Source organism: Scatophagus argus, chromosome 7 (genome assembly GCF_020382885.2).
Source record: "Scatophagus argus isolate fScaArg1 chromosome 7, fScaArg1.pri, whole genome shotgun sequence".
Classification (NCBI taxonomy): Eukaryota; Metazoa; Chordata; class Actinopteri; family Scatophagidae; genus Scatophagus; species Scatophagus argus.
In genome coordinates, this window is record NC_058499.1 from 18436228 (window position 1) to 18448853 (window position 12626).

At 43.9% G+C, this 12626-nt stretch overlaps 1 protein-coding gene across 3 annotated transcripts in view; it reads left to right on the forward strand.

Annotated features, from left to right (window-relative positions):
• hipk2 (homeodomain interacting protein kinase 2) overlaps positions 1–12626 on the forward strand; it is a 70815-nt gene that overhangs the window by 37814 nt on the left and 20375 nt on the right. For all 3 annotated transcript variants that reach the window (XM_046395473.1, XM_046395474.1, XM_046395475.1), the window contains exons 3-4: positions 10601–10724; positions 11338–11457. In XM_046395473.1, coding sequence (XP_046251429.1) covers positions 10601–10724; positions 11338–11457 — 244 coding nt within the window. The remainder of the gene's footprint in view (positions 1–10600; positions 10725–11337; positions 11458–12626) is intronic.

Genomic DNA, 12626 nt, shown 5'->3' on the forward strand with positions numbered 1-12626 from the left:
CTTTCTCTTTGAGTGACACCACAGCAGCAGAAATAACAATGCAGTTTTGTCCATAATAATTGAATCTTCATGTATTGCTACATGAAAATGATAACACTATATTGACTGTTGCTGTACAGTAATTGTTTTTCAATAGAAAATGTATGGCATATTAAATGGCCTTCGTTGTTTGTCATGGTAGACTGTATAGAGGATGGGAGAAAATTATCACTCTATATGACAGAGGGAAGGAAAAACAATACAGTGGTTTTGTTATTGGGAGGTGATTAACTGTGACTGTACTTGGTCAGCCAAATTAATTACCTGTCATTGTGACTGATTGTTTTTGAAGACATCTCTTATTATTGTTGCCTGTTCTATGAAAAGAGTCCTTGCTGCCTTTCTCCATGCAGTGGCGACATAAACACAAATAGCAGTGACTAAAGGTTGAATTACATATTTTGTACCTTTCTGAATCATATATGGCTCGTATAGACACTTACTATTGTATTTACTGTTTTTTCATCACTGGACTCTTGTTTTCTAAATGTATGCATGCATGTATCCATAAGTGAAATCGATTACAAATAGTTTCTTATCCCATTCCATCTGTATTAATATGGCTCAAACACCTGTGCCCTTCATAACATGACTGTGTTTCTTCAAAGACTGAACCTGAAATGTAACTTTCATTTACGTCATTTAAGTCCAAAACCACACCACGCTCAACACTATCTGTGTCCCCTGGTTTGTCTTAGCCTGACTTCTGATTAGGCTATGAGAAGGGAATGGCCTATTTGTAAAAATTCCTCCCTAAAGCCTTAATAATCCTGCTGTTGTTCCTCTACGTGATGACATTTCTAATTCTTGTCAGGGAAGAATACAGTGTGACAAACGGTGTTAAAAGTGTCTGAAGGCACAGCAGGCAGGCAGCATGCTGGGGCTGATAGAGGGACGCAAGTCTGAGGAGGGAAGACTCATGATCAGTAGATGCTTCACCTTTCCCGAAGGACACTCTGGAGGACATGGGTGGGTGTGGGGCTGTGTGTGTTTTTAGGGATCTGTGTATTTTCTTGTATGCTTATGTGATAGCTGCCATGTATGTATGATGTTAATTCTGAAAGTAGAATGGGGGGTGGGGGGGTCAGTCATCGTGTTGAATTAAGATCTGACCACATCTGGGTGACAATCGTGATCAGCCTCCGTCAGTCTGTCCCATCCACTCTCTAATTAACCATGACCTGCTGCTATCCGCTAAAACACACACACACGCACACACAAACACATGCACCACAAAGAAGAGAACAGCACACTGAGGAGACTGACACACACTGAGGGAAACAGACAGAGAGAAGGGATAAGCTTGGGGATTCATATCCAGGAAGTCTCTCCTTGTGTTAAATTTTAGAGAGAGATGGGGAGCTGCTCTATAGGACCTGTGTGAGGTTTAGTTACAGCTCTCTGTGGCCCTGTAGCTTGTCATGAGGCAGCGCAGCCTTGGGCACCGAGAATACATGTCACACACAGCAGAATTTGATTAGGAAGGAGATGGTATTAATGCCCGCCTGGGTAGGAGGAAGGAAGACGGTAGTCAAACAAGGGATAGTGATAGAGAGAGGGAGGGGTGAAGGAGGGGGATGGGTGGAGGAAGAGAAATGTAGCGCATGCTGGGGTGGGGATAAGGTGGAGGGGAATTTTTTACTCTGCCTTGCAAATGTTTCCCCCATGTGCTCTTTCACTTGCCCCAGAAATAAGGAACTAGTCAACCAGAGACGCGTTTATGATTGAAACTGAGTACGTGCATGTGTGTTTTGTGTGTGTGTTTGTGTGTATTGAATGGCAGGGAGACGTATGTCATTACAACGGTAGGACGGCGCCCCCATGGCTCCCAGCTATATGTTCTCAGACGCCGCATTTCAAATGGATTTTCAGCGTCTGTTGTTTTACCACATATCCAGTATGTATGGCTCCACCAGCGGACCACATTGATTGTGCCCCCTCTTTCTCTCGTCTATCACTTGTTCTCTGTCTCAGTAGCCCTAAATCAACAGAATGGGACATATCGATGCAAAGCCTTGCAGTTTTCTTTATTCTGGATTGCTTTGAAGTAAAGCAACTGCTGGAGGAAGCTAGACAATAAAACGACAATAGTGCCCATCAACCAGACAGCAGAAAATGCAGACAAACTGCAAGAGCAGGAGACAGACAGTCAAGCCAGCAGATAAGATTGTGCGTGGTTTGGTCAGCAGTGAACATGGGATGTTTGACCTGGGCTGCCCTGTTGTGGCATGCACCATGCTGGAGCCAAGCGAAAGGCTGAAGTCTAGCTCACTGAATCCCTCGTTCACTCTAACTTGCCGAGATGAAGGCTTTGGTTTAAGCATACATGTGCACACAATCTCATCTGCCTGACTGATCGTCTGCGCCCGTCTGTGAAGTGTGTCCCTCTGCCTGTGATGTTGCCTTCCTGTCTGTTGGACATCTCAGGGGGGCAGTGGGGACAGTTTTGTCAGTCGGTTAAGCTGGTTGACTGAATGACTGCATGTTAGAATGTGTTATCGTCTGTCTGGACTTCTGCCTTTAGTTTGGCTTTACCCACTCCCAGCGAGTTCTCTGTGTGACCCACATATTTCCCCTGGGCTTGTTGACAGTGGAGAGTAGTGACTAACAGAGTATGAGGGTGCGATGGCGTTATTCTGAAGCGGCAGCAGTGACAATTTAATACTTTTCAAGAAATTCTGTCTCATGTGATATAATTTTTACTGCCTGTGATGTCAATTACCAGTTTCCAAGTTATTAAATAGAGATTCCTTTAAAGTCTGAGTTTCATAGAGAGTGAAATCTGTCCGAGCAGAGCTGCACATGCCCGAGGGTTGGGTCAGTGTCTGGCCAGTGGCTGGTAGACTGGCCTAATACTGTCTGACTGTCAATCTAATACACTAATAGGGCTGGAGAGACTTGAGGCTCTCTTTGTGTCCCCTACATCTTCTCACCAGGCTGTCTGCGCAGACAACATGACTGCATGACAGATACCCATCATTTACCAAAGGCAAATCCCGCCCGGCACTCTGCTCTTTGACAGGAGAGGCAGAATGGACAGAATACGTGTGCATGTGTGTAGGTGGGTGGATGTTGATTGAGGGAGCATCCATCTTCAATTGTTTTTCCCACCCTCTCCATCTTTCTCTGCAGCATATCTGTCCTGTCATTTCTCCCTCAACCCTCCACCTCCTTCCAGTTGAAAGAGGTCTGTCCCTTTGACCCCTGCACCAGGCGATGGGGGTTGGGGGTATAGAGGGTACAGCAGGGAGCCGGGAACAGCCTGTCGGCTGCAGGTGGGAATGAGATGCATTACTTGTAGGATCAGCTGCATGCTGGAGAATAATAACGATCACAGAAAAGAGGTAATTACCAACCGACAACCACGAAGCATTGCATAGACGTCTAAACTGTGTTCATTCTTTGATTTTTGTAGCTGTTACTGTAATGTAAGCTCTTTGAGCAAAGGGAGAAGAAATAGTGAGGGTAGATGGAAATGGTACTACATTGCTGCTCCAAGGGGTGTCCTCCACAGCAGCAAATGTATTACCAGGCCAATAAAATATGGGGTTTATGTGCTATGTAGAATAAACCTAATATGTTATCTAACGCTGCTATGAATCCAGTCATTTGAAAAACAGCTTGCGTGTAATGACACAGGGTGATGCCATGTGAGAGAATGTGGCGTATCCTGTCTGCTAATATTGACCATGTCACACTGTGACGATGGGGCTCCATGTGCCATGGTGACAGAGGTGGCTCTTTGCCCACTGAATATTTCATTATATAAAATGCTTCAAAGAGGAGGGAGGAGTTGGTGTTGAGACTGGGAGAAGGAACAGGAACAACCTCTTAATGTACAAATGCTATCTATGCTAGCTCTCAGTTACAGTTTATTCCCTCTGAGTCTCCTGAGCTGAACTGCACTTCAGACTGCATCGAGTCAGCACAAGCTTACACCCATATGGGCTGTCACCCATATATTAGCATTTGAGTTGCTAATATGTGTATGCAAGTTCATTGTATTTTGCCATATCATGACAGACTTGAGCTTTTCAGTGACACATTCTTTGAATGCTTATCCCTCTCTTTGTATTTAACATTCTCGCTTCCTCATTCCATCTAAAGGCTTTGGTTTGCCTTGTTGTCATACATTGCTAAACTCACAGGTCATACTAATACTTTAACAGGTACAACAACAGAAGCCTTGTCAGCACTTTTGCCGTAACTTTTTCTGAGAGTCAGAGAAGGAAAAAACAGAGAGGAAGGCCTGTTTTCAGGACCTTGATCACTCGGAATGCTGCCCCTGGTCAGGAAGAGAGGCAACATTTCTCAAGGACTCTGTGAAAAAGTTTTGCCAGATATCTCCCTCCCCCTTTCCACTCCTGAACCACCTGGAACACGCAGTCTTTAAATTTAAATTCTTCCTACATAAATGTGCATTTACATGAGCACTGCTGCACCTGGCGTGTGCACTGTGCTTGTTTTCTGATGTGATGGGAGCAGGTGGAGCGGTTGGCAAGGTATAGTGTATATGTACTTCTGTATTTGTGTGTGTGTGTGTGTCTTTGGGTTTGAGGAGGGTTCATGTGAGCCACAGGTGCACAGTAGGGGATGTAACACTGCACATTGATTTCACAGCCAGGGACCACCATGCAATATATCTAGAAAAGTGTTTTTCTATGGTGCGCCTTCAGAGAGACTGTGGAGGAACCTTTGAGGATCATGAATATGTAGATGAATACCCCAGGGATGGGAGGGAGTCATTCACAGCACCGACCAGAGCCTTTTACATTAGGCAAGGGCAAAATGTGGGATTGAGAGAGGGGAAGAGCCAAAGAGAAGGGGAGAATGGGCAAGAGAGGTAGAGGGAGAAAAGCTAATGGTTGAGTTGTTCTCATGTGCCTTATCCTATTAGTACTGTCTCTCTCCCTTACCTTCACTATGTGCTCTCAACATATCCAGAGTAAAATCTTATTTACCAGTATACATGCTTTACTTATAACTGCCTGCCTATTGAATAAATCATAGTTACATAAGGGCCAATAATAACAATAAAGTCTGGAAAATGGAAAGGAGAGGGATCAAACCCATTACCATAAACTGGCTGACCTCTGTGTGTGTGTGTGTGTGTGTGTGTGTGTGTGTGTGTGTGTGTGTGTGTGTGTGTGCATGTGTGTGTTGCATTTATTTGTGTCCAAATGCTACACTGTTCCAGGGATCCATCAGTCTCCTGTCTGGAGCCAAGCTAAGGGAAGGTCAGCCTGATGGATACATCCTGACATGCACACAGCCTGTGATGTCAGCTGTGTGTGTGTCTTTGAGAGTGTGTATGCATGTGTGTTTATTAGTGTGGGGGCTGGCAGGCTAGCAAAGCGCAGGCATGGTTCAGCAGAGCAGAGTGCAGACAGGCTAGCGGGGAGGGAGGTTCTAGCCTGGCCTCTGTGTCCTAGTTTGAGGGGTTTGAAGGGGCTTTTGCTGGCAGAGGGGTTGTAAGGAGGGGATGGATGGTGAGGCAGGGTGAGGTGTAGGGGTTGACTGGGCTGGCAGAGGGTGTGGGTGAAGGGACTGACGTGTGGGGGTAGGCTGGGGTGGCAGAAGAAAGACTCCATTCATGAGTCGTGCCATCTCTGGCTCCCAAGGAGACTGAGGCTCATCAATGACCAGGCCAGCTGGGAGGATGTCAGCATGCAGACTCTCTGCCCCTCTCTCTCTCTCTCCCTCTCTCTCTCTCTCTCTCTCTCTCTCTCTCTCTCTCTCTCTCTGTCTCTTTATCCCTACCTCCCTCTTTCTTTTGTCAAGGGCCAGTGCTGTCAGAGCTACTAGCCCGAACACTGAGGCTTCTCATGTAGTTGGGTCCCCATTGAAAACCAGAGAAAGCCTCTGGCTAGCTGGTGGTTTGCACACTGTCTCTACTGTACGTGACATCTGTGGTCTGCAGCGAGAAGCTCACCACCGCCCTCTGGGAGGCACTGTCTATGTTAGCCACGCCAGCTGGACATGAGCAAGGTGGGGTGCAGCTTAAAGGGTGATAAATTGGCAGTGCCAATGAATATAGTATGCACAGATGGTTTTTCCAAGCACCTCAATTCTGGTGATTACCAGGTGACATGAATATAGTTTTAGCCATGTTTATGGTGTGACTGTGTGGATAGCAATGTCACCAATGGCCATCATTAAGTCAAAATTATAACTTAGTAATTTGTTGCTTTTGACCAAATGCTCTTGCTCTTGACTCTTATTCTTTTTCAGTCTTTGACCCACAAAAAGACAAAATTTTTGGGTAAATATTTTATTAAATTTTGAGCTGTAATTCTTCTGACGGCCTTTTAGCGTATGAGTTCTTTCCTGAAATACTCCAATGCAGTAGAGTAGAGATTAAATATGGCATTTTATTTAGCATCAGAAACTGAAACTGTCATGTCTGCATGAACTGTCAATTTCATGTACTTTACTACTTTACTAGGAAGGGAAGGGGAAGAGGAAAGGAGCGAGGTTTGCGAGCTGCATAGTTGTATGTGCTGTTTATCACTGCCAGTGAAAGGTCTGCATCAGCAACAGCTGTGGGATGCTTTGCATGCAATTGCAGCAGTGCACTGGTAGAGGGAAATTTGCATTTGTGGTTTTGTATCATGGGCAATGATGTTACTCCCTCTCTCTTAGTACCTCGCTTCCTTTGCTCTCTCTCTCTCTCTCTGTCTCTCTCTCTCTCTCTCTGTCCGTCTCTCTGTCTCTCTTTAGCTGAACAAGAAGAGTTTTCTGTGAGAGCCAGAGAGCCATGAGAACAGTCTAAGTAGAGCACTGGAGCATAACCCAGGAAGGTTCAGGCTGAAATGGATCCAATCACAACATCAACACCAGAAAATCTCACAAGGGCAAAGTCCATGTGATCATGGCACACGGCTGTACACAAATGCATGGAAACATTGTATTAAAGCTAAATAGCAATAATCAGACTCTAAAGAAAACAGGTTTCATTAAAGTTTTCAAAGCCACCTTTCATTGATATCAAATGTGGCACACTTGAATTTTGCTGTAAGTTGCCTGTCTGTGATTGAATTTGAAATAGAGACCATGATTGTGATTGGTGTAGGAAGTTACTGAGTTCAGTGCATGGGTTTAAAAAGAAGTGGTAAAGTTTAAGGTCCTGTGGCCTGCATGTGTCTGCTGGAGTCAAGGTGATGTGTGGGACTATCTGATGAAAGTGTTTCCTGTGGCTTTCATCTCCACAATGTGTTTTGATGGGGAAGAATTTCTTGGAGTCAAGAAACAGCCTCATATTGTGCGAACAATCTCCACTTATTTTTCACAATGGCTCATACATACTTTTGGTCAAATGAGGTTTTTGGAGAACTCATACTCATGCAAATCAGGGGGTATATGTCATATGTTTTTGTGTAGGAATGTCTGAATCCTATTTAGATGACAAATGTGCTGCAGAACTGCTTGACTGGGCATGTGGCACAGGGCTGGGCCACAGTATATTGGTTTCATTATATCGTAAAAATATTGCAGAATACAATTTCTGTGACGATGATGGAGTGCTGCCTGCTTCCATTATCAACTTATGCACAGACAGCATGATAAGCAAAGAGCTGAACAATGACATTTGAATATATAAATAGAACATAATCCTCAAAAACTTCTGTCTTTGTTTGTTGAGGATTTTTTTTGTCATTTAAATGTTAAAATGATTTGACTATACATGAAACTGGACTCCAAAGCAATGTTTATAATTGAATGATTTAGTGTTTCTTTAAATATGTGTTTATGGATTTTTTAAGTGTGATGAAGTGCATTTCCTGCTGAAGGTAAAAAGAGACACAGGGTTTCCTGGAAGACTATTATATCCTATTAGTTTTAACTTTTCTAGTGTGCTTACCTGCCCATGTGCATGCAGCTGTTACTGTTCCCTCTCCTTTATATCCATAGTGAAACTCTAGCTATTTTAACAAGCTGTTAAAGGAGGATCATGCTGACCCCAGTCCTGGTGTCCGTCTCTTCTCTTTTCTATCACACCTTGCTGTTCCTTCTGCTATCGCCTCCTAGCAGGCTCCTTTATGCCTCTTTGGCAGACCCTTGATAGACGTTTCAGCTCATTGTGTGTGAAGGTGTCTTTGTATTGGTGTGTAATGGTGCCCTAAGATACTGTTGCCAGAGTGTTGTCTCAGTGTCTGTTCCACTGCTGCCCTCGAGACCCTAATAATCACCCTCTGCGACAGGAGCTCTTCACTGAAGGAAGCATTGCTCCTGCTCATTTGCTTTATTTGTGGCCCTGCCACTCTTGAACTCTTTCTCTTGTTCCAGTTTTATTTTTCTTATTATTCTTCTTATGTAGCGTCTAATCATCTACCCTGTCTTCTGTCTTTTCATATTAGACATACACTATATAGACAAAAGTATTGGGCCACCTGACCATTAAACCAACAGGGACATAATGGCTTCACCTTCTTAATACATACACAGCTTTGCAGCTATAACAGCTTCCACTTCTGGCAAGGCTTTTTACAAGATTTTAGAGTGTTTCTGTGGGAATTTTCGCCCATTCATGCAGTAGAGACATAGTGAGGTCAGGCACTCATGTTGGAAGAAAAGGCCTGGCTCTCAGTCTCCTTTCCAGTTTATCCCAAAGGTGTTGGATGGGGTTGAGGTCAGGACTCTGTGTGGACCACTCAAGTTCTTCCACACCAAACTCATCCAACCATGGCTTTATGGGCCTTACTTTATGCACTGGGGAACAGTCATGCTGGAATAGAAAGGGGCCTCCCCAAACTGTTGCCACAAAGTTGGAAGCATAGCATTGTCCAAAATATTTTGGCGTGCTGAATCATTAAGATTTTCCTTCACTGGAAGTAAAAGGCCTAGTCTAACCCCAGAAAACAGTCTCCTAAAGAGGTATGTCTGGATACTTTTGTCTATATAGTATATCAGTATACAGTGAATTTCCTTTGTGCCCTCTTCCCACTTTGCCTTTTCGTCAGCCGACATTGAATAGATGGCAAACAGCTACAGTTGAAAATCTGCTTTTAAGTATGTGAGGTATGTTCATTCATTCTCCTCCTAAGCCGAGAGCTGCCCTCGGAGCACTTACCCATCACCTCCCCAACAGGCTTATGAAGTTCTATAGCATCCCCTCATGCTGTTTTCCACATTCTCTGTTCCCCTGGTACCTAAAGATCCAGCGGGACTGAGGCCAGGCCCCCTTGTTTCTCTGTGAACAACTAAAACTCTGCCAGAGCCCGCCAAGGCTTAGGGGGTAGCACTAGCCTAGTTACCATGGTCACGGCAATCAGCATTGTGAACTTGGCTATGAACGAGCAACTTTTCAAGATCAGCCTTAAGCTCCAATGATCTGTGTGTCACACTGTTAATATGTTATTAATAGATAGAGAGGGATTTCAGTTTCGGTAGTTCAGTCTAGATTGAACTTATAGATAGGAAAAGAGCTCTGCCTGTTTCTGTTCATTCATCAATTTTTGGGACCTTAGTGAGTAAAGTTCACCAATAGGCAACATGTCAGAACAAAACTGCCCCCTCCCCTTTGGTGATGACAGCCAGAAAACCTCTTGAAAGTGTTTTGTACCGTTAGAGAGCAGAGTCACTGTGTTCTTGGTTATTTTAAGCCTCATCAGAGGAGTGTGCTCTCAAGAAGTGCATTAGTCTTTCTGACAGGATATAAAACACATTGAATGAAAGTTAGCAATTGTTTTTGACTGCAGTGCTGCTCAAACAACTTAAACAATGTTTCTTTATATTTCTTTTTTTTTTCTGAAATCATAGATATTTATCTCTTCTACCGCTGAAATGGTCTTTTTGTGCATAACTGTATGTGTGTATGACTGTACATGATTGTGCAGCTGACTAAAAGCCCTGATGAAGCTCATTGCATGCTCTACAGAATATTTGTGTTGGTTTTATTTTCATGGCATAATTGCTTCCACATTTCTTTGCGGCTATGGACCGTGAAACCCTGTAAACATACCCTTCTACCTCTACACATTCACCATGTCTGACTCCCAGAGATAGGGTTCAGTGATTGGTTATCAATTAGTAATCTGCAAGGTGTCACCTTGGAAACAACCTAAACAAGTTCCCTGAAAAAGGAACACACAGTGAAAATGATTTTGAGCCTTTTTTTTCAAGGCCACATGGAATGATCGTTGTTACGATAGCATAACTGCTTCCATTAAATTGACTTGGTTTGGAGCTGTGGAACAGTGTGTGTCTGTGTGCATGGTGTCTCCTTCTGTGTATGTTATCTAATTAAATTGTATTGGCTTTGGGAATGTTGCTAAAATCTGTGGACTGTCTCCAGATCACTCCTACATATGCAGTGTAGATTATTTCCTCTTCTGACCTGTGTGTACTACACTGGGCTGCTCTCCATGAGCTCATAGAAAGTGTGAAGAGAAGCTCCTTACAAGGTTTCTGCACTTTATACTGAAAATGTAGTCATGTCACAGCAACAGTATACGTCATTTTTCTCCTGTTTTCACTCCAGCTCTGCTCAGTATAGTCTTAAAAATTTAATACAAGAGAAAATGCCTGATAACCATGCTGTGTGTGTTTTCTCTATCCTCAGGGCTCCAGAGATCATCCTGGGCCTGCCGTTCTGTGAGGCCATAGACATGTGGTCGCTGGGCTGTGTGATAGCTGAGCTCTTCCTGGGATGGCCCCTATACCCCGGGGCCTCAGAGTACGATCAGGTAATGGTTACTTGGCACCTTCAGTATGTGTGGATGCTAGCACACCCAATGAATTTATGTGCATTTACATGTCTGCATTTGTGTGTGTTCTCTATTTGTGAGTGAGTGTGTTTGGGAGTGTGGGATGCTTCTCCAATCCCCCTGGCGGCCCCTGATGATTCTTGCGCAGCCTCCCTGTTTATCTGAACAGATGCCACAGAGCCACTTGTCCAATTAGCGCAGCCCCTGTGCTCCAGAGCAAGACATTGCCGCATTCCCCTCTCTCTATCAGTCAGACGAGGCTCAGTGGGAAAACCTTGAGCAAGTCGTGCACCATCAGTGAACAAGCTTGCTTGATTTTTCACAAACCGGAAAACTTGGCCAAGTGTCTCATTTACAAGTCTCAAATCAATCTTGGACTCTTGAGCTGAGGTCATGCTTGGGTGCTACGCATATTTCAGTCAGATAAGTCTGGATTAGTTAATGTCAGCCTAGATTTTCAAACTGTCAAAAGACCATCCATCCTAAAGTTTTAGGGAAGATTCACAGTGCTCTCCAATTAAATGTAAGTATTGTTCAATCATGCATATAATGTGAAAAGTCTCAAATGCATATTTCATCTAATGTCTTGCAGATCCGGTACATCTCACAGACACAGGGTTTGCCTGCAGAGTATCTGTTGAGTGCAGGGACAAAGACCACCAGGTTCTTCAACAGAGACCCAGACTCCACCTATCCTCTCTGGAGACTTAAGGTACAGCTTGAATGATACATACATACATACGAGGGGGCAGCCGTGGCCTAGAGGTTGGGGAAGCTGCTTGTGACCAGAGGGTCGCCAGTTCGATTCCCCGACTGGCAGGGAAAAAAAAACAAAAAAATTTGGGTGTGGTGGAGTGGTTAATCAATTCTCCTCCCCTTCATTAGCCGGCTGATGTGCCCTTGAGCAAGGCAGTTAACCCCCAATTGCTCCCCGGACGCCTGACAATGGCAGTCCACTGCTCCTGTGTGTTTCACTGCATGTTGCATGTGTGTGTTCAATCAGTGATGGGTTAAATGCAGAGAAGAATTTCGGTGTATGTAAAAATATACTGACAAATAAAGTTTGAAGTGATACGCATGCACACAAACACACACAAATTCCAAGCTGGTAGCATCAAGAACGTCCTTTCAAGAGCAGGTGATATTTTTGCCGATATCACAGAAACACTGGCTACACTGTGTGAGGCATTTACAGCAGCCATGTTTCAGGCTATATACAAAGTGAGAGGGTTAATGAGAATGAAATGGATCTGAGAATGGATCTGTGAGAGGATTTGGTAAATGGAAGGCCACCCTGAGAATGTCTGCTCTCACCCCCTCTTGCTGTGTCGGTATGTAGGCCACTCAATAAGGAGGTCTGCTCCTTTTGTTTATATCCTCTTTAACTAGAGCTGAACTTCTGTGCACCACACAATGAATTTACTCACTTAGGTCTTGACTTGTCAAACTGCAATACTGATCCATCTCTGCAGGGTATGACAGTGTTTCTACCATGTCTCCTCCTCAGACTGATTCCTTTTAAAGAGCTGGATGTATTTGTTTCTTATGAATCCCAGTGACATACCACGCTAACAACAACAACTGATGATGATGATTGACCCTTAAATGAAGGCATATAATAACATAGAGTTCACTGAGTATATGCTCTCAAGTCAGCTGTCCATGGACTTTTAGCATGAAAGATACACAATTGTTTCATGTTGTACTCAGATTTAAGGATTTTCCAGTCCTGTCTGAAAAACTGTATGACCGATGTGGCCTTTTTTATTAAAATACACTGTTTTACAGTCTAAACAAGTGCGTTTCTGAGTTCCTGAAGATAAGAGTTGACAGCAGCATTGTGAGGAAGACACAGACATGGTTTATTATTTTTCACTTGTT